The sequence below is a fragment of the Gossypium raimondii genome, chromosome 1 (assembly GCF_025698545.1).
Source record: "Gossypium raimondii isolate GPD5lz chromosome 1, ASM2569854v1, whole genome shotgun sequence".
NCBI classification, from domain to species: domain Eukaryota; kingdom Viridiplantae; phylum Streptophyta; class Magnoliopsida; order Malvales; family Malvaceae; genus Gossypium; species Gossypium raimondii.
In genome coordinates this window covers 45,352,094-45,379,120 of record NC_068565.1, presented here as the reverse complement: position 1 = coordinate 45,379,120, position 27,027 = coordinate 45,352,094, and the positions used below count along the sequence as shown (strand labels likewise).

The following is a 27,027-nucleotide window of genomic DNA, read 5'->3' as shown; positions in this document are numbered from 1 at the left end:
GTTCTTGTTTTTGAAAAAAAAATTAAAACTCTAATTTTCTCCCTTAACCTTATTTTTTGTTGCGTTTTCCAAACTCATTTTTCCAATAGTTTATACTTTGATTTAGTCGATGATGCACTATGTGTGCCAGTATATTTGCTTTGGTTTATCCAATGATGCATTTATGTGCCAGTATGATTGTTTCGGTTTATTCGATGATGCACTTATGTGCTAGTATGGTTGCTTCAGTTTATCCAATGATGCACTTATGTACCAGTATGATCATTCGGTTCATCCGATGATGCATTTTGCGTGCTAGTATAATTGCTTTGGATTGTCCAATGATGCACTATAGGTGACAGTCCATTTCCTTCGGTTTATTTGATGATGCACTACGGTGCTAGATTGATGTGCAAATTGACTAATCTATGTATTCGTCTTGAAATCCGAGTCAGGTTAATAAGGGTCATAATAATAAGCTTGATAAGTTATATCAAAATGAATTAAGATGATGCTTGAGATTTTGAATATATTCATATATGAATTGAATTGAGAAGTATGTATCTTATTATTCAAAACAAGTGAAATCGAGCCTTATGAGCCAAATCGAATGTGAATGACTCAATAGACTCCAAAATCTGATAGAATGGTAAGTATAAGGTAAGTGAATTGACTTGGTTATACAAATTTGATTGAAGTGGTGACATTTCCATATATGTATTGATCTAAATTAATGGTTGTATACAAGTTCTAAATGGTAGTGTAAAAGTAAGATGAATAGATTCATCATGAACTTGTTTGAAATAATGACAATGTTATGTATGCATAGGTATTGAAATCTTATTTGAGTATAAGCATAAAATGTTCACTTGAAAAGTATCTAACAATTATTGGAATTGGTATGATTGATGAATGTCTAATTTGATTAATTGATCTATGCATTATGTTTTAACAAAGTAGCTATGTTCTTATATCATGAATCATGAAAGTACCACTGATCCCTATTGCTCAGTGTATGGTTTTTTTTACATCGTAAGTGCAAGTTTTCTCAAAGTCCCGGAACAAGTGAAGTCAGCATCCAAACCTCATATGTCGACTCAACATAGTTTGTATAGTTCTCATCTTTTGATCTCAAGGCATGTACCCAGGCTTTAATTGTTCAAATGTATTATAATGTTTTGGATATAATGTGATGGTTGATGTTTATGCATATTTGGCTTGGCTGTAAATGATAAATTGTTGAATTGGCTGTAAAGGAATGAAGTATACATATTTTTAGGTCACCCAAACTTGTGACAAGCTGATTTCTCCAGAAACAGTTTGTCACGTTGCGACGTCGAACATTTGTCATCGTGACGAGACTGGGTTGCCATGTCGCGGGACAATAGTGAGTATTGAATGCTGCGACGAGGCCTACTTAGAATGTTGCATCGCGATGTCAACTCGATGTTTTGGAATTTTTACAGTTTGGTCTTATTTCGAACCTGAGTTAGAAATAGAGCTTTCGTAAGCTCGTATAAGACCCAAAATTGATATCGTACTATATTATACGCATGATTTTGTTGGAAAATCGGGTTTAGAAAATGTAGCGAAAAATATGTTTTAGGGAAAACAAGATTTTTAAAAAAAATTCTAAAACATGAACTTGGTTGTGATATCTAAAGTAATAAATACTTAATCAAAATTGTACCATTTCGATTCGTCTAGGATGAATGCTTCGATCTAGTAGTCTTCTCCGCTATCCTCAACCTTACGTCTGTCGAGTGTGGGTTCGCTTCGAATTAGAAAGTTTTTCACAAAATTACCGGTGGGGCAATTTCACGATTTCTCTAAACTTTGGGGTCAATTTATAAATAAAAAATATCTTTAGTCATCTTTTGAAATAATTTTTTCAAAAAATTTTCTCTCTATAACTTTCACTTGAATTCAAGTGTGTGTAAAATAAAGACCTAAGGCTCTCTTTTTATAGTGAGAGTTTAGAGAGTTCAACTATGATTAAACTTAATCACTTTAATATTAAATTAATATAATGCTTATCAAGATAAATATTAGATTAAATTTAATATTAAATCTATTAAATTAATAGAATATTTATCTACAAGATAAATATAAAATTAAATTGAATATTAAGATAATCATTTTAATATTAAATTAATAAAAAAACTATCAATATAAGTATTAAATTATTTTTAATATTAAATATATTAAAATAAAATTCTTTTTGGAATAGTTAATATGAAATCAAATTAACCGGCAGAGTCCCAGTAGAAGTGTGATTCCTCTAATACTCAATCGCTGAAGGACCACCCACTGGCCACCGAAATATCGTTGTCATTGCCGCCGGAATTGTCGTGCCTGGTGGTGTCATCGTAGGTGTGAAACCCTCACGACACCCTCAAGCCAGTTCGGTTAGGGCCAGTGATGGCCCAACCGGTTCGGTCCTATAATGACCCAAAATTCACGAGCATCAGAAAAGTACATTATTGGGCCTCCGTCTTAGTAAACTGAGTCATAAATAATTATTAGAAGTAATTATGAGTTTAGTTGAGTGCTTAATTAGGTATTAATTAGATGAATTTAATCTAATTAAGAATAATTAGGAAAAGGACTAAATAGAGTAAAGGGTAAAAGCTTAATTATAGATTAAAAGAAAATATAAAGGATCAAAATGACAATTAAGCCAATTCATAAGTATGAGACGGCATAAGCTGGGTAAGATTGAAGATTTTATGTGATATTTTCTATTAAAATTTCATTAATAATCATTAAGGTTTAATATTAAATAATAAATTATATTAATTTTATTATTATTATATTATGAAATAAGTTAAACAAAGACAAATGTATGGTAGTGATTTAATACAAATGTATTGATAAAAGTATATACATTTGTAATAACTATATTAAATTATTAGATAGATATTTATTAGATAAATAATTAATTATAAGATTTTTTTGTGTGATAAATAAAATAAATGATGACAAATGTATGGTATAGATGATATTGTACATTTATAAATAAAATATATATGTGCATTTGTAATACTATTATTTGCTGTTAAAGAGATTTTATTAAATAAATAAGATAATTGACAAATAAATGGTATAAAATTTATACAAGTGTAATAAAATAAATATGTACAAATGTAATTAAACAATTGATTTACTTAATATTTAAGCATAAGATATTTTATATTGATATTATATTAATTATTTAGTAATTAAAAAAAACAATAAAGCAAATAAAATAAAGTAAAGTAAGTAAATAAAAAGAAAAAAAAAACAAAAGAAGAACATAAAAGAAACCGAGAACAAAACGGAAACAAAGGAAGACAAAGGGAAAGAAAAGAAAGGGGAAAATTAGGATTTTAAAGCTTCAAGTTTAATTGCTAACAAGGAAAACGAGGCATCGACATCCAAAGGAAAAGAAAAGATCGTTGAGGAGTAAACGCGTATTCCGGGTTTGTATTACTATAACTTAAACTATTTACTAAATGCTATATTGAAATTGTAATCATGAGACATTTAAAGTAAGGTAAGTAATAACATTTGAAATCAAGTAAGAATATGTGTGAATATTGAATTATATGTGAATTGAAATAATAAATGTTTTGATTTGATTGAATATTTGAAATTGTTGTGGAAATGAATTCGAAATTAGAAAAGTTAAATAATACCCTATTAACTTATCGGACTAGATTGGATACAAATGGCATGTCATAGGACTTGTGCTATGATGAGGAGATTTGTAGTTCGGCCGAGAATATGATTCTGTTATTATATGCTTCGGTTTATCCAAAGAGGCATCTAATGCCTTATTGGTGTGTTTGGGAGGATATGATATACTAGTGTGTTAAAGAGGATTTATATTATTCCAGGTGTGTTAGGTTGGATATTCTGGTGTGTTTGGGTGGAATCCATGTATCTGTCAGAGTCCGAGCCTTGTTAATAGGATAAATAATTGAAATGAAAATTTGAAAATGAGATTGATTGATTTGGCATTATTGAAAAGCACGAGAAAGAATGTATGAATTAAATTATGAATTGAATTAGTATATAAATATATATACATATATGAATTTAAGATTTATGAAGTGATATATAATTATATATAATTAGTTTAAATGATTATTTTAAAGGCTTATGGTTGATGTTTGTTATTTATTAATATTAAATAGTTTAATTTATAGTAATACCACTGAGTATGAAATACTCAGCGTATAATTGTTTCCGTGCGCAGGTCATTAGAGTTCAAGGTCCACTTTAGTATCCAGAAAGATCTCGACTCCAACAAGAAAATTTTGGTGATGTATTTCTTCCTTTTGTTTAAGTGGCATGTACTAGGTGATTGTACACGAGTCGTATATATATGTAAATATATATGCTAAATGATCTTGGTTGTAAGTAAATGGTTATGATCTTTTGGATGATAAATAAAGTTTAAAGTTATAAATTAGTAAACTTAGTATTAAATCTTGAAATGGAATGAAACATATGAATTAGTTTTTTTTTTTACATGTTAACTTTAACCTTTATAATTAAAGTAGTAAATCAATTTATTAAGCATGATTTAGTAGCGTTCTAAGGTATAAAATCTTTGATTGAAATATTGGTATTGGTTTGTTTTTTGTTTTAAGTTTGCAGTAGAGGTGTTCATGGGCCGGGCGACCCGGCCGGCCCGACGGCCTGCCCGAAATATGGGAGGGTTTAGGTAAATATATAGGCCTTAAATATGGGTTTCGGCAAAAAATCGAGGCCCGTTTAGAAAACGGGTCGGGCATCGGGCACCACTTTTTTTACCCTGGCCCGGCCCGACCCGAATATAATAAATATATATTTTTATTTTTTAATTTTAAAATGTTTTTAAAATACTTTTTTATTTTTAAAATAAATTTTTGGTGTTTATTAAAAAATGGGCCGAGCCGGGCCGGGATCGGGCTTAGGAATTTTTTCCTGGGCCGAGTCTGGACAAAATTTTAAGCCCATATTTCGGGCCGGGCTGGGCCCGGGCCTAGGACGCGGCCAAAATTTTTTTGGGCCCGGCCCATGAACACCTATAGTTTGCAGGGGGTTTTATGTAAAAATAAGCAGAAATACTATCCAAAATTTTTCAAAAAAAATTTACGAAAAAATTTTCGGAATACTCGAACAAATTCCGTTCTACTTTTAATACATGTTTTGGGCTTCGAGAGTCCATTATAGGGATTTAATTATTAAATTATACTATGAATGTTATTTTAATTGTGAATTATTCGTAAGTTGTCTAATAGGTCCTGTAATGCCTCGTAACCATGTTCCGGTGACGATTTGGGATTAGGGGGTGTTACAGGTCCAGCCACCGGTTAGACTGTTAGCTTGTTTTCACATACCAGACCCGGTTCGACTAGTTTTTGGGTCTTGGTCTTGGTTTTGGGTTCTTGGGCCCAATTTCGATCTGAAATCCAATTTTCAAGTTTAATTACTCATTAGGACAATTGTCTGACTTGAAAATTAATTTCCAAAAATGTCATACTAATATTAACTATTTTGATTAATTTAATTTTTCCAAAAAATCACTAAGATTTTTCAAATTAATTTTTCAAGAAAATTCTTTAATCAAATTCTCTATTTGAACAATTGTAACACCCCATACCCGGTCTAGTTGCCAGACCGGAGCTATAGGATGTTACTACATTAAACTGGAACATTTATAACAATTTAATCATTATCATTCAATAAATCAAAATGTTCAAGTTAAGTAAATATTAAACATACATTACAATCAAAACCGAGTCTCAAACCTGACTCGTATACTTGCGGATACTGTTTGTTCACATCTTTTGCGCAGGATTTCTACTTTAGATGTTGGTATGTCTGGAGGCGATCAAGTTGTTGGCGTCGTTGCTGGGGAGGCATGTCACTATATTAGTTTTAATTTTTTTTTCATTTTAATAGACTAATTAGGAAGTTTTTAGGTTATAGTTACGAATTTAAATTTCTTTTCTACTAGTTTTCTCTTTTTGGGTTAGTGTATTACTCAAAGTAGGGGACACCTATAAAGCCAGCCACAGATCCAAAAAGAATTATCTGAAGGAATCGTTGACAACAACAGTAATACTAGCAGCAACAGACACAGAACACACCACCTACTATGGGAAATGTACCTCGCTAAAATTCGCTATTCGACGAAGCCAACGCTAACCCACCAAACTTATCAAGACCATTACAGTTACCCACAAATCTAAACATGGCATGTAATAAGAGCACTCTAAGAGAATATGCGCTACCAAATCTGGATATGATTCGAGGGAGCATAACGAGGCCAATTATCACGGCCAATAATTTCAATATTAAGCCAGCCATGATCCAGACGATCCAGAATAATGTGCAGTTTTGCAGAACAATGATAGAGGATCCGAGTCAGCATTTAAAACAGTTCCTCCAGCTTTGTGATACCTTCAAATACAATGGGGTCACTAATGACGCTATTCATCTTTGGTTGTTCCCCTTTTCATTATTCGGTAACGCCTTTTCTTGGCTAGATTCGCAGGCACCAAGATCAATCACGACATGGGACAAACTCGCAAGAAATAAATTCCTACAAAAGTTTTTTTCCCATCAGCAAAATAATTCAGTTAAGAAGGGAAATTTCGATGTTTAAGTTGTTAGAAGGAGAAAGTCGTCACGAAGCATGAGAGGGTTTCAAAACATTAATAGATTGCATGAATGGTTACGACTGCAAACTTTTTACAACGGGTTGGATGTACATTCGAGGTCAGGATTAGATGGAGCAACAAGAGGAGCTTTGATAAGCAGAACGTACGAGGATGTGTACGACTTAATAGAACGTATGGCAATGAATTCCTGCCAATGGCCAACTGAACGTTATACATATGGAAAAAGACCATCTACGATGAAGGCTATCTAAGAAGATGACAAATACCAACAATTACTGGACAGAATTAATCGAATAGAAGTTGAAAAGGGTGTATCGGATATTTATGGAGGAGACAAACCACTCTTCCACTATATTAATAATCTTACTAATGATGTGAACTATATCGAAAATAGGGGTGAAAATCTATATTCAAATACATACAATCCCAAATGGAGAGATCACTCGAACTTAAGATGGGGAGGAAACCAATGAGGAGGTAATAACTCAAATCAAGTTAAAAACATTAATTATCAACCTCCTGATTTGTAGAACCCTCTGGACAAGGCCAACCCGAATGACCATATTGTATGTGGCCAACGTCTGGATAAAATAGAGAGGGAAATGCAATCAATGAGAACGGATGTGAAACAGGTGTAGTCTAAGTGCACCAACTTAAGAAGAACATAAAATAAACTTGAAGATCAAATGAGTCAATTGATGAGTATGATGGGTGACATAATGTTAAACATGCATTAAAATTAAAATCGAGTCTCAAACTAACTTACAAAAGCCCTTAAACAAGTTTGGAACTAAATCAGGGCCAATTTGAAACATTTACAAAATATTAGATAAAAAGTTAAAATATGGGTCACACAATCGTGTGGCCAGGCCGTGTGAGAAGGTTGAAGTCATTACACGATCGTGTCTCCAAACGGTATAAAAAACTGTAGCCGTGTGAATTGTCTTACACCAAAATTAAACAGACCACATGGTTGTGCCCTACACCCGTGTATGGCACACGGCGGTGTGACAGACCGTGTGTACCTAAAAATGCCTTCCACAACAAGCAAAAATGACCTAAATTCTCTTAAGCCTCAAGTCACTGCTGTGGGCTCTTAACCAACTTATTACAGTACACCAAAATACACCAAAACTCAACATAATTCATTCAACCTAAGTGTCTAACCAATATGTCACATTGGCACCACAATTCAATCATGAAACAACAACCACTCATCACCATTCCTGTTAAACTATCCATACCTAAACATAGATATGCAACTATTGTAACGCCCCAAAATTTCTAATTTCATTATTGTGAAAATATGACACAAATATCTATCACCTTTAGTGGTTATATGTTCTGGGAGTGTTTGGGAGGTCCCAAGTTCAAGCCTTCGCTTGGGCAAATTTTGATATTTTGAATTAATTAGGCCTTACTCTTGTTTAGTAGGCTTTTATTTGATTGTTGGGTAAATTATATCCAGATGGGTCTGCTGGTCTGGTGGTTAAATGGTGTGTTATTATAGTAGAGGTCTTGTGTTCGAATTCTTATGCAGGCAAGGGTATTATTTTTTTCCTCAGATTTCAGGATAGAATTTCAGGATAGAAATGTATAATAGGGGATTCTAAGTAGTAGATGTGTAGTGGGAATTAAGGGAGAAGATTAAGGGATTTTGGGGGTTATCGAGATTTTTTTTCCCATAATCGAATTTTGACTCTCTTTTCCAAAAAAAATTATGTCGTTTATTCTTCTCCCTCTCCTCTTGTCGAAATTCTTTGAGTTTTTCCATCTTTCTTTTATTTTTCTTCTTATTAATTTTTTCCTAATCCATTGATTTTCCTTCGTTTTCGTACGCGGTTAGTGCTCGCTTAATTTCGATAAGTGTTTCTCTTTGTTTCTGTCATGAATCTCTTAACGATTAAAGTGGTAATATTTTTTCTCTACGATTTGAGCGTAGGGGGAGGTTCGGACTGGTGGATTCAGTGTTCTCGTCTTAACAATAGTTAAACGAAGGGTTATCGTTGGTGGTAAGTTGGGTTTCTGTTCGTTCTTGGTTGTCAATTTGCTTGTAAATTCGTTAAATTAATGTTGAGTGTCTTAATTATAGGCTTTGGAGTGCTCGGGGACTATTTTAGCATCAAACAAAACCAGGTGTGTACCCGAAACGCAAAAAAAAAAAGGGATGTATCGAAAAGCCGAAATTGCTTGCTGTTTGGTCAATAGCAGTAAGCTAAATTTGAAAAATCGTCATAAGTTGTAGAAACTGAATTAGGGGATGAAAAAAATATGGAATCAAAGCTTATTGAGTCTAGTTTCTCATAGAAGAAACTGTGTAAGTAATGGAATTGTAAATCGTGAGGTATGATAAACTTTGTGAGACAATGTCAAATTGAATTCGGGTTCCCCTGTTCTGACTTTGGAAAATCATAAAAAATTAGAGAAAAATAATTAGGTGTTAAAATTTACATTTTTAAATTATTAATGAGTTTATTTTCAATAGAAACAAATGGAAACATTATCAAAATTTTGTACTAAGAGAATTAATTTTTAGCAAAGAATTGACGAAGCTGTCAGACAGCAGAACAGGGGTAAGTTTGAAGATTTTACTGTACTTATTGGCTGAACCAAAAATTCTAAAAATTTTATGGTAAAAAGGTATTTGAGTCTAGTTTCAAAAAAATAAGTGGATCTCAATTTAGAATTTTGTAGCTCAAGATATAAATAATTCAGTAACAGTGACTTAAGTAGACAGCTTTGAAGGAACACATAAGTAAATAGTGAAAACATATATGAATAATTAACTAGCACAAGTTACATTAAAAATGGATCACGTGGCCAATGTCAATTTGGGCCGAGTGTGCCACATGGGTGTGTGAGCCCATTTTTCTGAAAACTTCAGTAATATTACACGGGTCACCCAAGTCGACTGTGGACCTACTGTAGGGTCGATAAGCTTTATTTAGACCTAGAGGTGCTGATGGTAGGTAGGGCCGGGTTCGAGCCGCCCATAAAAAATTCGCCCGGGTTCTATGTCTGCCCTGCCCAAATATGGGCCTAAAATTTTGCCAGTTCACGGCCCTTTACCGCCCATTTTTTTAATAAATCTGAAAATTTATTTTAAAATTTTAAAAAGTATTTTAAAAATATTTTAAAATTAAAAATTAAAAAAGTATTTTAAAAATATTTAAAATTAAAAAAGTATTTTAAAAATATTTTAAAATTAAAAATAAATATATTTATTATATCGGTAGGTAAGGTGGGCCCGGCCAAAAAGTTGTGCCCGAGGCTGCCCGCTTTCTAAATGGACCTCATTTTTACCCAAGCCCATATTTCGGCCTATATTTTACCCAAACCCTCTCATATTTCAAGGCGGGTCCGTCGGTGGGCCGCCTTACCATGAGCACCTCTATTTAGACCCCTATATGTGTGATTTATCTGTCTGATTTCTATATCGAGCATGACTTATGATATATGCATGTATGTACTATTAATCGCATATTGGCATGACATATTTTGTATGTTGCATTGTATCGGGGTGGGTTGATGATATTTGGAGGAAGTGTCTGAAAGGCTATTAAGCCTATTATCTGGTAGCTTAGCTGCAACCTTCTGATTATGTGCCGCATTTCGGTACAGCATTGTGTGTAGGGATGGGTGGGTTGATTTAATCTACACAGGGTGTGTAGGGTTGGACGGAGATGGTGTGTAGAGGCTGGTGGTAGGATTCTGATTTATTGTTTCTGCATTTGATATGGGTCATGGCCCTAATGTATTTCTGAGACTGTATCTGAATGGACTAAGGCCCAAACTGATTCTGTGATGGGAACGGACCCCAGACTGTATTTAACTGAATTATGTTGTTTATTTGTATACATGTTTTCTATGGGGATTACACACTGAGTTTGCGAAAACTCATCCTTTCTCTGTTATCTGTACAGGTAATCTCCAGACTTGACGGGTCGATGCAGCGGAGGACTCGACGGTGGCCACACGTAAATTTTAGACTATTTTCCGTTAATGCCTAGAATTTATTACTTATTTGGGGTTTTTGATGTATCTTCTGGACTATGGACTGGTTGGCTTTAAATTTGGGACTTTATACTGTTTTTATAGATTTTTTTAAAAACTGCAACTCCACAAAACACAATTTTTTTTAAAAACTAAGGTTTTTCGTAAATAAAAACGATTTTTCCTAAATTAATTGGTTACAAAAGCTTCTGCTAAGAGACAAGTTTTAAAGCAAATCAACTAGTACTTATTTTTTTTTTTGAATTAAATAAAAGCTAACTAGCTGTAACGGTTTTAACTCGACAATCTTATCTTCAAATCTCTTTCCATGTGATATCGCCAGATTCGGCAATAACGTCTAGGCCGGGTTTGGGGTGTTATAACTATCATTCTTATAGCTAAAATACCTATATGCAAATTCGCCAAATAGCTTAAAGCATATGCACCTATTTCTTCAAACAAAACATACCATATATTGTAAATGTCTTAAATCTCTCAAAATCCAACTTAATCATACCAAATATAAATATTTGCCTAATACAATTAAAAATCCATAATCATTTCATGCCATTGCCTAAGCATAAACAAAATGCCACTCAAAACTTTACCTACATCATCAACCTACTAAGTATCGAATTGGTATCAACCACATAACACAACAAGATTACGTATATAAGCTTATACACAACCAAAGACCAAAACATGTTCATTAGTTTGCAAAGTAAACATTCTATATACATCCTTCAAGTAACCAATTTCAAAATATCCAAAAATCTACTGAATCAAGAGACGGTACGTGTGAGCTTCCCGCTGATCTGATAGACACGTTCCAAGCGTCCAAAAATCTACAGAAAAGTAGTAACACGAGTAAGTGTATAAATACTTTGTAAGCTCATACAATGTATCAATTTGTGATAAGCCTCTTTCTTATAATTTTCATAGATTTGTGATAATGGGAGCTTGATTAACTAGTCCATGTATCAATTTTTTGAAATTTTAGCAAGTTACCATTATGGAGAAATGAGGAATTAGGTTTGAAATTGATAGAAAATAAGCTTAGATTATAATAAGGACTAAATTGTAAAGCTTAATAAGCTTGATAGTTAACTTTGTAATATTAGGGACCAAATTGAAAAATTGAAAACCTATTATGAAATTATGCTAGGAATAGAAAGTATAGGATCTTTAATGAATGAATGTGAAATCGGATTTTAATTCGATGCTAAATATCGAAAGATATGCATATCTCGAGTATAGGAACTAAATTGAATAAAATGAAAAACATGTTTGGTTTTGTATTTGGATGTGAATTGGATAAAATCTGATAATATTTATCTATTGTATTGTCGTACGTAATCCAAAGATGATGCTGGGCCATCGAGAAGGAAATGAAAGGCGAAAATTGCTAACGAGTAATCACGATTTTGGTTTGTAATTTTATGATTCGAGATCAATCTTTTTATTTACATATTTATGTTAAATTGTACTTTGTGTGCTATAGGATTAGACTGTGTACGGCTTTATGCACTTTGTGTGCCAGAATGTGCTTTATGTGTCAGGATGCACTTCGTGTGCCAGTATGTACTATGTGTGCAAGTTTCCCTTACTTCAGTTTATCTGATGATGCACTTTGGTGTCAGATTGGTGTGTTGGTTGGACGATCCGTGTATTCGTCTGAGTCTGAGTTAGGTTAATATGGGTTATAAAACATAAGCTTAATAAATGATATTGAATTAATATGATATGATGATTTGGAACTATTGATATAGGCAGCAGATTAGGATCGAAAAGCTTTCAAGTTGCAGATTTGACTTAAGGTGCTAGACCGACTTGAATGGAAAATTGAAGCCTTAATACCAAATGTATTTTCGGATTCTTAAACCTAAAAAAATAAGAACTTAAAGTGACTAGATTCATAAAAACAAATAAATAAAATAAACAAGAAGTAAAACTAAAGAAGAGATGAAAAATATGATGGGTGAATGAAATTGAATATGGATGATTGAATAAATGCCCTAAGAAGCCTTTGGAATAAGAGATCCAACAACTCCCTTCAATTGGTTCTAATCTCCCTCTAAGAAAGAACTCTTGGCAAGTCGAAGCTTAAAGGCGATCCCCAACAATCTAAGAAGAATGTGTTGAACAACTTTTAAAATAGACAAGAAACAAATCTAGCAAAAAGAAACTCAAAAAGTATTTTTTTTTTATTAATCAGAAACTCACAATGTGTCATAAATATGGTGGATAACACTCATTTTTATACTACAAGGAGGTTGAATAAAAGAGAAACAAATCCCTAAATTTGTAGAAGACAAATACCTACAATTTAGCCAAACAAATCCCTAAAATTTGTGAAAGACAACTTGACTTGACTAAGCTTATTAATTGGGTCATTAACAGATTGGGCCAAACTAAAACTGAAAAATAAACTAAGGCCTAAAGTGATCCAAATAAACTCTAGTTGAAATTTTAAGATGAGTTTATGGACGTCCCCATGGGCTGATTTTGCATGCTAGATTCGCTCATTGCAAGATTGGGCTCGTTTAAACTTGTCACTGTGATCCATTTCGTTCCAACTCCAAAGGTGGTTTCTTGGACCAAGATTCAGAATCTTGTTTTCTTTGAACTATTAAATCTTCATATATGATGGAATTAGACCAAGAAAATGAATCTTGATCTCCTTTTCCCTTTGAGCAAGCTTGTAAGGTCTTCGACACAAACTCTTAGACTATTACATTCAATCTGGACTTGATTTGCTTAGATTTTGATCTTGTAATAGGGCATTGAGGTAGAGTTAGCCGATCATGTCCATGCTCCCTTGATTGGGCCTTGATGCTCACATCAACTATATATGTATATATGTAATTTATGATAGTGAAAGCATATAATAGGTTATGCGAATCATATTGAAATGAGCCTTGGGGGCCGAATCAAATATGAATGAGTTAATAGACTCCAAAAAAGAATCGAATCGTAAGTTTAATGGTTAAACAACATTGATTGAACATGAAAATTGGATGACTTATTGTTAAAAGTATATATGTTTGAAACTTAAATGGTATTGAATGTTTCAAATGGTTTATCGATTAACATTTGATGAATGGTATGATATGGTGGATTCTATTGTAAATGTTAAATGAATTTATATACAATTTTCTATATGTATATGCATATATATATATGATAATGGAAATTCTTGGCATGATAGAATGTGAATTGGATAGACATTTAGTTTGAATTCATTGTGTTCATTTGCTAATGTTATTCTTGCATTAACTTGAATCATGAAAGTACCATTGAGCTTTATCGCTCAACATATGATTTGTTTATTCTATGGCCATGGTTAAGTGGATCTTGAAATTCTAAGAATTGATTCAGCATCCAATTAGTAGTCATTGACTCAGAAATGTTTGTATAGTCCCTTTCATTTTGATATACGACATGTACCTAGGTTTGAGTCGATATTGCATAATATGAGATTCTTTTGATATGTAAAGCTAGAAATGGTAAATTTGATATTGCCAAATGGTATATAGCTATGAATTGGATGAATAGAGGTAACAGTTGTGGCATGTATGTGAATTATTAGTAAGTGACGAAATAGTTAATATCATAAAATTGGACTTATGTGCTTGAATTGAAATGATGGAATTGATGTAACTTATATTATATAGAGTCCTAATGTTTAGAAATAAACTTATTTGAGATGCATCTTTAGCTAGAAAAGTGAATGAAAATGTTGAATTGGTTTGTTTAAGTATTACAACTAGTATCTTTTGCACCATTTGGAAACAGACGACCACGTCACGACGCCGGGCCCTTAGCATTGCAACATGATCAAGTCAGTGAGGTGCATTGCGATGAGAAACTCCTGAAATAGCGACGTCAACTCAATATTTTATAAACTTTACAATTTGGTCCTAATTCAACCTCAGGTTAGCAAAAGAGCTTTCGTAAGCTTGTATAAGACTTGGAAATGATTATGTAATATATTATGAACATATAATATACTTATCTACATGTATAAATGGTTGCATTGTGTATATAATTGATCGTAGTTGCTCCGGCAACGGATGTGACATCTTGTAGCTCGGACTCGGCGACCAGGTCAGGTATCGAGTGTTACATCTATTTTGTGAGTATTTTTTTTGTCTTCATAAGTTGTAATGGACAAATGACGATGCCTCCTGTCGTTGAAACTCTACTAGCCACCAACAGTTTCTCTTGGAAAGTGGATCACTCTTTGTCGGCTTCTTAGTCTATTTTTGTTTTGAGAGTATTTCATAATAATAAATGATTTCACAAGCCGGTTTGGACCCGTGTTGTCTTAGACTTTATATGTTTTTTTTTTGTTTGCTTTCCATTATTTAATAAGTCTTTACTTTTAGAAGTTTTTGGTTGCTCTTGTAACACGTTTTTTAGTCTTGTTTTTGTCCTCCCATCTCTCTTGTTCTTTAACTCTCTTTATTTATTTTTATTTTATAACCGTTCTTAATATTTTGTTGAAATATTAAAATATTTTAATAATAAATATATAGATTATAAATTATAAATATTTAATAATAAATGTTTTTAATATAAATGCAAATATTTTATTATTATAAATATGAATAATAGTTATTATAAGATAAATTTTGATTTCTAAAGGGCAATGCATTTGATAATATTTTGAAACAAATATAATTTATGCTATATTCATTCCATTAAAACAATTTCCAAAAAAATGAGAATTGACATTTTATGTAGAAAATTTGCCAGACAACAATTATTTTATGCAATATCATCCAAACATAAAAAAGAACTCAATTCTTTATAGAAAATCAATCTATTTTTAAATATTTTCTAATAATTGTTTTCAGCAAAACAAGTTACATACAGGGTGTAGAGTTTAAGCTGGAGGACACTTGGAGGAGCAGTGCAGACCATTGATAATATTTCTGTTAGGTATCGTTCGAAGATGGAGCTCTCCATAAGGTCTCCAACAGTGCTACTTGAAGCAATTCTTCCAAAACATGCTTATCTAAATGTTGATTAGTAGATGAGGAAATTCAAACACCTGTTTTCTTTTCATATATGTTGCACAAGGAAACTCTTCATACCAACAAACACAGCATCAAGACATAAAAAGAAAACAAAATATACCAAAACAAACAAGACAAAAGAGCCCCGGAACCAAATCTCGAACCCCCTAGCTCACGAGCATACTATTGCAGGATAAGAGGACCACTCTCCTTGTCCTCCTTTTTGCACAGTACTAATTCATACGCTACCTTGTTTTTCTAGACTTGGTTTCATCTGATTTGTTGTGCATTCCAACGACAAATTATATATATAAATCACCATGTTAGGTTGCATTGGTGTTTTTAGGAACTTCCCCTTACTTTCAGAGGGTCTTGTAGGTTAATTCAGTTGATTGATAAAGAGGTCAAAATGCATAACATTCGAGATTAAATAAGAAACTTGTTAAGTATCTTCATGAGAATCATCATGAAGCAATCAGCAGTCAAAACTCTTAAGTTCCAAAGCAGAAAAAAAAAATCACAGAGGTGGTGTCCCTTGTTAGCTTTATTCTATTCGAACTATTTTGCGGTTCATAAACCTAAGCCTGCATATCTCATCAAAGAAATCGTCTGAGCTGCTATGGTTGCTCTTCATTTGAAGAATCCTTATTACCATCGTCTTCAAGTTCTTCCCATACTTCAAAAGGGACTCCAAAGTGCTCATTTTCTGTTCAGCGTTTAATGGTGATCTTACTTGAACCACAACTTCCTCTAGGCATGGAATCACAAACCCTTGTTCTACCTGTAAACACGATTTTTCTTTCTTGATTAACACATTCAATCTTGAAGATCAAATTAGGCCAAAGAGCCAACAATAATACTGCCGTGCCTACGTTTATAGCTTACATTTTTCAGGCTGTTTTTCTGGCAAAGAGCAGCAAACATGGCCCCATGAATATCAAACTTTTGCAGCTTGGGATGGCTGTTAAAAAACTCAACGAAATCGACTTCTGGAAAGGGTAAAAGGGACTCCAAATCTCCAGTGAATTCAACCTTCATGTAGAGATGCTTCACCTCACTAGACCACTCTAGCATTTTGCTTATTGCATCCCAACACCATTGGACCCCCCTCATTGATAAGGATTCAAGGGCTGAAAGCTTCCCAAAGTCTACCATGTATACTCTGCCTAAATGCATCACAAAAGCAAAATGGTAATTAAAATTCCAATTCAAGTTTTTCCTAGTTCCTACACAGAAATGGAAAAGCATACCATAATGTAAAATAGTTACCTGAATTGTTTGCAATCAAAAGCTTCCTTAGGCATGTAGTCTCGCGAACTCGAAGCCAACTACAACCTTGCACCTCAAGGAGTTCAATTTTTGGACAAGTGAGAGAAAGGGAACAGTTGCCCAAGCCATAGAAGTCCAGCTTACACTGCTCTAAATATGGCAACTCAACTGAAACTGATCTAACCCCTTCACAACCAAGCAGAACTAAGTTAGTCAACTTAGGGCATGCCCTTAGTGCAGCAGATAATGCAGAATCCTCCAATCTTGCTCCGACAATTTCAAGGCTTTTTAGGTTTTTAAACACATCCCACTTGGGTGGATTAGCCATTAGCACACCCCAAAGCTTCAAAGACTCCAAATTCTTAGCTGCACTAACGCAGTCCAATTTGGATGGACTATCAACACAAGCCTTATAATCAGTAATATTATCCATTCTGAGCTCAAGATGCTTGAGCGATGAATGCACCAGCAATAGCCATGAAGCAAGGCCTGAACTGGTGAATGGACTGTAAACAACAAGCTCCTCTAAACATGTGATTGACGAAAGCATTTTCCAGATAACAATGTCCGGGCTATCACTGCCGGTGTAACCATCAAACGAGTTACGAGGAAAGTAGAGACTCTTAAGGTAAGGCAATGACTCCTTCCATCTCTTGGATACACAATTACAAAGTGCAACATCCCTAGCATTGTTCAAGTGTGACAAAATGTACTGAACTATGGCATCAGGAAGAGATTCCATTCACTGAGAAATATCATCAAACACGTAACTGTCAATAATTAATTAATTATCGGAGAAGGCTACACGATAGATCAATACAAGTATACTCCATGAACTAAATACTAATTAAAAGGAATTCGCAAACATTATATAATTCATAATTGAAACAGTTATTTGCTGGCTGCTAACATAAACATTCAGCTAAAAAAAAACTATTTTACAAGTTATGGAACGTTAACCACTGCGATAAATTAAAATTCGCAAGGAAAATTTTTAAAGTTTTGGTAACAGCTAATCAAGCTACGAACATTTAAAACTAATATACTCAAAACATTAGCATTGCACACAAATATACTTAAAAGCGTAATTTACGAAGAACCCAGATAAGATACGAACATTTCAAATAAACCCAAATGAAATTCAAGTAAACGAGATGACACATTCATGAACATTTCAGAGATGGGAAGTGAATAAAGAGATGAAAAAGGAGACTTACAGATATAATTTGAAAGAGGAAGATGAAGAAACAGATCTGAGAGAATATCTATTTTGAAATTTGAAGAGAGATGAGAAAGAGAATGAGAAAGAATATATATATATATATATATAAAAGAGTGCAGAGAGAAAGAGTGGCGCGCCTCAATGGAGGCTTAAGTGTGTTTTCAATTTTTAAAAAACTTTGAGGGAGAGGGATTTTCTTGTTTCGCTTTTTTTTTTTTCTTTTTTTTTCTTTTTTGCTAGTCAGTATACTTCTGCATGGGTTTTCAAATTTTTGAATTTCTTTTGACCGTTCAACAACGGCCAACTTATTAAAATGTTTTGGTTTAAATATATTAAAGGTACTTGTATGTTTTTAAATTTAAAATTTAACCTTTATACTTTAATTTTAAAATATTAATCCTCTTTCAAAATTTGCCTTTAGAAATGTTGATATGGCAGTTGTAAAAGGATAGAATAACCTTTTTTAGTTCTCAATATTCACTATTTTTTATGTCATTTTAATCATTACTCTTTAAAATACATAAATAATTACAAAAATTATTTTAAGAATTATATTTTTTAGTTTTAAGTTTCAATAAAGTTATAAAAATATAAAATGTGAAAATTAAAACAAGTAAAAGGCCAAGCTGACTGAGTTACGCGGCTCATGAATGCCTCTTATTACTATTCAACGAGTAAATAATATTTTTAATTTTATATTTGTTTAAAATTTTAATAATTTTAAAATGATATTTTTAAAAATATGTTTATTTTAAAAACTTTAAGGATTTTTATTTTTTGACATAAAATATTAAAATTAAATATTTAAAAATATATATGTCAATTTTTTGAAGTTGTTTATGGAATAAAAAAGTACACGGTTAGTGTGCCAAATACTCGGCCTTTAATTTTTTATATTTTCTTAAATTATTTGGTACAGTGAAGTTTTTAGACTTCAGAAGCAATAGTCAAGGGAATGAAAAGTGTCTTGTAAGGGTTAGTTAAGTATTAAAAAAACACATGACAATTTTTTAAAATTACTTGTGGAATGAAAAAGTACAATGTTAGTATACCAAATAGAAAACATTAATTTAAAATGTGAAAAAATTAAATATTTTTAAAATTTTTACATAGTTTTAAAGAATAAGGATCAACTTAACAAAATTGTAAACATTAAAGGCTAAAAAATTTATTTTATCTTTTTCTTTTAACTACCACAACAATAACTTCAAGTATAAATTAGATAGAGGAAGCAAGTTTTTAAATAAAATAGTATAGAATCTAATGTCTCAGAATTAAAGTATATGAATTAAATTTAAATTTTAAAAGAGTATAAGAATAACCAAATGTTTTTCCTCAAAACTTATTAAAATACTTTGATCTATGGTAAAATGTCACATGAATTTTTTATATAAATTTTATTTAAATTTAATCATCAATAGTTAGGGATGTAGTGTTAAAAAAACTTATATACAGGTTGCGTTTGTTTAATAAAAATATTTACATTTCTTATGTTGTTTTATGGAAAATAGCTAGATAAACGGAAAATAATCTTTTTATATAAAATGACTTAAAATAATCTTTTTATATAAAATGACTTACTTTTTAGAAGCACAAATTATTTTCCAAAAACTCTTTCATGAGTAATTTTATTTTTATATAAAATGTAACTTGAGTCAAGTCTAACATTATTATATTAATAATCATTTATAATTTTAATTTTAAAAATGTCTAAATATTAATACTAAATATTATAATTTTCAATATTATTAAACATATATATTTAATTATTTATATTTAATAATGTGATAATTTATTATTTAGTCCCTATAATTTTATTTTCGAAATATAGTCTATTTATTTTTGGATTTTAAATTTCAGATCTAATTGTTAACTTTGATTTTTTTGGGTCAATTTTGTTAATTTAACATTTTAAATAAAACTACACACTTAAACTACACACTTGATAGTCATATAACTAAAAATGGCATTGTAATGAACAAGAATTTAACAAAGTAATTAATAGAGTTAACAGTAAAACATGAATTTTAAAATAAAAATAGAATGATTAAATTCTCAAAAATAAAAATATGGGGACTAAATGCCAAAATACCGAAGAGTGCAATGACATATGACATATTTTAACCTAGTATAAAATATAATTTCTATATACATAAAATATAAATATTTTAATTATACAAATGTGAGTATTTGTTTGAATAATGTTTAGCTTCTGCCTTCTTGTATCTCTTTCTCTTCCAACTCTAATATGTTAATATACACTCTCACATATGCAATATATGTAATCTAAATTAAGTTCTAATTAATCATTATTTATTATTAAGTTTATAGATAATATTAATTATTACAAACAACTCAACCAAAGCTTCATTTTGATGTACTTTATACATTTTTATTTTAATATGCTCAATTTATTATCTCCATCTATTGTATGTATTAATAATGTTGTTAATTGAGTTTGTGTTACAAGTCAATTTGATACTAACACACAATTGATAACAATGCCATGATAAAATTGCAGTGCATTTAGTATAATTAATCGATGTATTTATATTATTAATTTCATATGTTATTATAATTAATTAGCTTCAAACCATACATTTCATTGTTTATTGTATGTTGTTTTTAAACACATATTTATGTTTTAAATATGTGGTTCACATTAGAGGTGTCAATGGCCCGGTTCGGGTTGGGCTCAACCAAAATCTTAGGCCCGTTTGCTAGGATTGGACCCGACCCGAAAAATGAGTTTAAAATTTTATTCAAGCCTGACCAGGATAAAAATACTAAAACCCAGGCTCAGCCCGACAATATTAAATTTTTTTATATTGTTTTAAAATATATATAATACATAAAAAATACTAAAAACATTAAAACAAATGTTTCCGAACAAATTGAAAAAAAATTAAAAAATATGTATAATTAAATAACACTAAGATAGGTGCAACTTAACAAGTAAATGCCTTCAAAATAGTAACAAAATTAACAATAAAACAAGGGTTATATAATATTCAAATAATAACAACAAAATAGCAGCAACATAATAGTAAAATGATAGCAAAACAGTGAAAAAACAACAAGAAAATAGCAACAAAACAATAAAAAACAACAATTTTTTTTTCAAATTTGGGCTGGGTGAGGCTCTAAGAAAAAAAAAAACCTTACTTGAGGCTCGTCCCATTTTTTAAAAGGTCTTATTTTTCTACCCCAAATCCATTTTTCAGACCTATATTTTTACCCAAACCTTCCTACTTTTCGGGCAAGTCTTCGAGACGGGCCAAGTGGCTCGGCCCATTGATAGGTCTAGTTCACACGCATACGCGTGTGATAGGATTTCTAGTGTTATTATAAAAAACAAATTTTAATTGTCAAAAGTAAATCGTACTATAATATTTTGTAACAAATATATTTATGTCGTGTTCATTTAACTAATAACAACTTTTAAAAATGATTGTAGGAAAAATTGTCAAACAATGAAAAATATTTTGTGCATAGTCATTCAAACATAAAAAAATATATAAGTTTTTCTAAAAAAATCAATCCACTTTTCAAAATAAATTTTCAAAATTATTTTCAGTTAAACAAATACAACCTAAACTTCATTAAGTACATATTTAAATCTTGGATACGTGGTTTTAATTATTTTATTTAAAATTATATAAAAATATGAAAATTTTTATCATAAATTATTAATTATCATTTAAAAAAGGTATATTAATTATTTTCAATTAAGTTGGAACTCATAATAAGTGTATATATATAGAGAACACAGTGTGAGTGAAAGACAAATTTTATATAAAAATCATACAGCGAGTTCTTAATTGAAATGATAAATTAAAATTTAGATTGCTTGTGATTTTGGTTAAAATCTCATAATTTATAATTTTTCCATAATAATTTTTTATAAATTTTATATAAAGGTTGATTTTAGTATTTTTCTAATTGAGTTGATGTCGGTATAAATAAAAAAATGTTTATTTTTTTATATATGTATTTATTAGATTTAATTAAATAAAAAAGTTGCTTCTTCTCGGAAAATGGAAAAAAAGCTTTTAGAATAATTCTGTATTAAATTGGACAAAATACCAAAAAAGCCATTTTTTTTTTAAATTTACCGAAATGGACCCGGTATTTTATTATTTACCAGAATGGGTCATTTTCCCCTAAATCGCGTCCACGTCAGCATGATGTCAGGGGACGTGCCAGGAAATCGCGTCCACGTCAGCGCGCTTTGCTGACATGGCAACAGATCGCGTCCTCTGAAGCGCGATTTGTGTCCACGCCGACAAAGTCTTACGTGACGTGATGCGATTTCTGCACGTAGCACGCTGGGACGCGATTTCGCCGTGTTTCTCACCTTAAGGTTTTTGGAGAAAAAAAGTAAATAAATAAGGGATTAGGGTTTAGGGTTTCGTAATTAAATTAATTAAAATTTATTCAAAATTGGATTACATTTCGTGTTTATGGGTTTTTAAGATAAAATCAAAGCAGGATGATTTATCAGAATGATTTTTGAAGTCGCGCCCACGTGTATGTGCTTTTGCTACAGTAAGTCCTGGAAAAATAATTTCGACTTGACATTTCTGAGCAAATAGTTTAAAAAACGCTTCAAGCAGGATGCTTTATGAGAAGAATTTGTGAAATTGCGCTCTCGTGGACGTGCTTTTGCTACAGTTGGTCCTGAAAGAAATAATTTCGAGTTGACGTTTTTGAGTAAATAGTTTAAAAAAATGCTTCAAACAGGAGTGGGGGTATTTATATTTTTTTGACCGTTACCTTTTCACGTTTGTGGCAAATCGCGTCCATGTCGGTAGCTTTCTCGGCGTGGACACAAATCGCGCTTCAGAGGACGCGATTTGCTACCATGTCAGTAAAGTGCGCTGACGTGAACGCGATTTGCTGGCACGTCCCCTGACATCGCGCTGACGTGGATGCGATTTAGGGGAAAATGGCCCATTCCGGTAAATAATAAAATACCGGGCCCATTTCGATAAATTTTAAAAAATTAGGCTTTTAATGGTAAATTGCCCTATTAAATTTGATAGTAATAAAATGATATCGTAATTTTTTCCATATATTTATATTGATATTTTTAATTAATAAAAGTCTTAAATATTCTTTCTTCGATGATTTCAAAAATTAATATTAGTACATGTTAATTTATTTAAGTTTTAAATTTTGATTAAATTTAAATAAAATTATATTAAAAAGATTAAATGTCTCTTAATTGATTTAATTTGATATGATTATTATGAAATAAATTAACTTTTTGGGTCCCTAGATAAAATTAGTTTTAGTAACTTAAATCTCTCTCAATTAATTTACCTTTCTTTGAAGGTTTCTCAATTAATCATGGTAAAGTTGAACGATATAAATATGAGTTGCTTTGGATAACTGATTATATCATATTTAATAGCTTAAATCCTCTCAATTAATTATTATTATTATTATCAAATAAATTCAATTATGAGCTTAAATCTCTCTCAATTAAATTCAACTTTTTTTATGCTAAAGTTCAACAATGTTATTTTTTTTGGTAAATTATAAAAATAGTTACTTTTGTTTGTTTCAGATATATTTTAGTCATTTATGTTTGAAATGTTATATTTTAGTCACTTATGTTATCGTTTTGTTACGAAGTGGTCACTTTGTCGTTAAACTCTGTCACCTCCTTAACGATAGTCCTAAGTGACAGTCCAAATGAGTTTTAAATGTCAACTAGGACGTCCAGTTACTAGGATGAAAATAGGTTTTTTAATTAAATAAATTTAATTTAGACTGTCACGTAGGACATTCAAGTTGGTATTCAAAACCCATTTGGACTGCCACATAGGATCGCTGTTAAGGAGGTAACGGAGCTTAATGGTAGAGTGACCACTTCGTAACAAAACGATAACGTAAGTGACTAAAACGTAACATTTAAAACATAAGTGACTAAAATATAATCTAAAACAAACAAAAATAGCTATTTTTATAGTTTATCCTGTTTTTTTGTTGACCATTTCTCCTTACTCAAGACAATAATCAAACCCTCAACTACTGAATAAGAAAATCTTTACAGAAAAAAAAAATGTTGTGCTCTGCGACTTCTCTTAGGTGAGTCCTTCGTTCTCTTATAATAGTTTTACTCGATTTTTAGTGTAAATCTATATTAGTTGTTTTTAATTTATGCAAATTAAACATAGATTTTAATATCTATTTGATAATTAATTTTTATGCATTTTATTTATTTTAATAACTTATTTGTTTTTATGTGATGCATAAGGTTAATATAGGTATATATTTTTATTAGGGATGAATATTATAATTATATATGAATTTTGATTTAATGTAATGTGATATGTGAATTTAAATTTTATGTAATTTTACATTTAAAATTTTGATTTGATTCAATTTACACAAACCCCTAACTTTATTGGCATTGAAATAACATTTTACGTTTACATATTTTATATGTAAATATATAATATAAAATAGATGCCAATAAATGTTGAGTGCAATGATGCAACACATTACACTTTTAAAGCTCAAACAAGGTTCGGACTTTAGAGAACTCATTGTCGAGATGGGAGCCATGAATTTTGAACATGAACTATAAAAATGACATGAAATTCAATTTCAATGATTGAAAAAAAAAACCAATATAGCTTTTTCTTTTAATTGACAATTAATATACTTACATTCTTTTCTTTTTCACACATTTATATAATTTTTAAATAAAACAATTAAAACTACATATTCAATGATAAAACACGTGTTTAGTAAAATTTATATACAATTTTTTAACCACTTCATCTAAAATCTTTGTTGAATAAATTTGAAAATACTGTTTTCTACATCAAATGTATTCTTTCGGACTCAATAGGGATGAGTAAAATTTGATTTAATTCCAAAAAATAAATTTTTTAATTTTGAGTTAATCGAATCAAGTTATTTGATTTTTCGATTCAACTCGAATAAGTAATTTGAGTTTTGAGTTCGAGTCAAATTGAATTTTACAATTTGAATAATAGATTGGTATAAGTATCTTTTGGTCCTTGACAATTTTGAAAATGAGCAAATTGGTCTCTCTTTAAAAACAATTACAATTTTATTTTCAAAATTTCAAAATAATTTTAAAATTCAAAATATTTATAAAAATCCAAAGTTTATATTTTAAAAATCTAAAAATATACAAAGAAAGTTAAAATTTTAAAATTTTCTAAAATAATAATTTTGGGACCTAAATAAATAAATTAATGGTTCAAGTTTATCAATATCTTTATTTTTATTTTGTTTTGAAAAAAATTAAAATATATATGATTTCAAATTTATGTGCTTTAACATGAAATTAGTTATGATATGTTTAATTTTTTTAATTTAACTCAATTCGACTCGACTCTATTAGAAAAAATTCAAATCGAGTTAGTATGATAAAATAAGATTTGTCAACTCGAATTTATTTTATTCGATTTGACTTGATTGGATCGAACTCTCACCCCTATGACTCAATGTTGTTTGAACCAGATCGGGTCAGTTAGATTTGTTGGATTGGAAACCGGTCAAGGTATGGGTCTAGAGAAGGACTTTGAATCAGTTGACTTTGGAATCGATATGGACCGATTAAATTGGGTGATTGAACAAAATTTTTAAAATTTTAATCAAATTAGTTGGACTATCAAACCGATGGTCTGATCGAATCAATGACCAGTTTAGTGTAAAAAGTATTGGTGTGACCTTATTTAGGGTGAGTTTGGATGGGCAGTACGTTTACCTGCGGTTAGTGTAAAAACAGCGGTGGCAGTGAGATTAGATACTGTAGCGATACTGTAGCGTGAGACAAAAAGTAAGCTAAACGCACCGCACCGCACTCAATCGCTCATCCAAACCCACCCTTAATTTGGTTTGTTTGTTTAGAATTTTAAAATAATGGTATAAACTCAATATTTTTGGTATCCTCTATGTTAAATTTACAATTTGTGTTAAATGTTTTTGGCTGCTCTTCCTATCAATGGTGTCTTAGAGGTTTGAACATGTAATATTCATTACGATTGCACTTAAATCAACATATTAAACGACATTTAAATCATTTCTATATTAAACAAAATTTATATTAATATTTACTAAATTATAATTATACTTAGAAAATAATTAATAATGTCATTAAAAATAATTAAAAATCAAAGCAAATAAATTAATATTTGATCTCAAAGAGTTAAAGCAGTAAAAACCATTTTACCCTGACCGCATCCGTCCTTTCCCCTATCCCCTCTCTGAAATAAAATTGATAGCGTTTGCTGTAAGAAACATCGGACAAATTTTTACTGCCGTAAAACTGTAGACATAACAGCGTGTCCACGTCTTTTCAACTGCATCCCTCTCTGTAGAAGAAAAAAACCACCACGTTCACCATCGTCTCCATCCCATTTCAAAAGTTTCATCGCTTCTCATTTTCTTTACTCTAAAAGGTTTCGCTTCTAGTATTTCTTTGTTAAGAGTGAAGATTTCAAAGTTTTCAACTTTACTCTTTGCAAATAACTTTTCCAGGTATATATATTTCTTTTTCATTTTGTTTTCTTCTGCTCCTTTTTATTGCATCCTGCCTTTGGAGCTTCTGTTTTTAGCCTGGGGTTTTTCGACTTGTTTTTTGGTTTTAATTGTGCAGGGTGTCACATTCACTTCCTATACGTTTATTTTTGTCTTACAGTCTTCTTTTATCTTCTCTTTCACTACGTTTAAGAATTGCTTGCTTTTTTTGAACTATTCCCTTGTTTTCCATGTTTATTTTTGTGGGTTTCGTCTTGTTTTTCTATTCACTTTTTTAGCGTTGCAATGGATTTTTTTAATGTGTTTTGCCTGGATTTTTAACGTTCATTTGGGTGGCTAATGGTGTAACCAGGGTTTAATC

At 31.0% G+C, this 27,027-nt stretch overlaps 1 protein-coding gene across 1 annotated transcript; it reads right to left on the bottom strand.

The window, feature by feature from the left end:
- Positions 1-15,667: 15,667 nt before the first annotated feature.
- LOC105786038 (F-box protein At1g10780) lies at positions 15,668-18,319 on the bottom strand. Its single transcript, XM_012612287.2, has 4 exons — positions 18,136-18,319; positions 16,919-17,663; positions 16,535-16,815; positions 15,668-16,430 (listed from the first exon to the last, which is right to left on the bottom strand). The coding sequence occupies exons 2-4, from the start codon at positions 17,658-17,660 to the stop codon at positions 16,194-16,196; spliced, it is 1,260 nt and encodes a 419-aa protein (XP_012467741.1). The 5' UTR covers positions 17,661-17,663; positions 18,136-18,319; the 3' UTR covers positions 15,668-16,193.
- Positions 18,320-27,027: the final 8,708 nt, after the last annotated feature.

Bases quoted from the DNA above. Each gene is read 5' to 3' on its own strand.
- LOC105786038 (XM_012612287.2), bottom strand. From the start codon at position 17,660: ATGGAATCTCTTCCTGATGCCATAGTTCAGTACATTTTGTCACACTTG. The intron at 16,816-16,918 runs GTAACTATTTTA...TGATGCATTTAG, and splicing joins TTTGATTGCAAACAATTCAG to GCAGAGTATACATGGTAGAC. The intron at 16,431-16,534 runs GTAAGCTATAAA...TCGTGTTTACAG, and splicing joins AGAAAAACAGCCTGAAAAAT to GTAGAACAAGGGTTTGTGAT.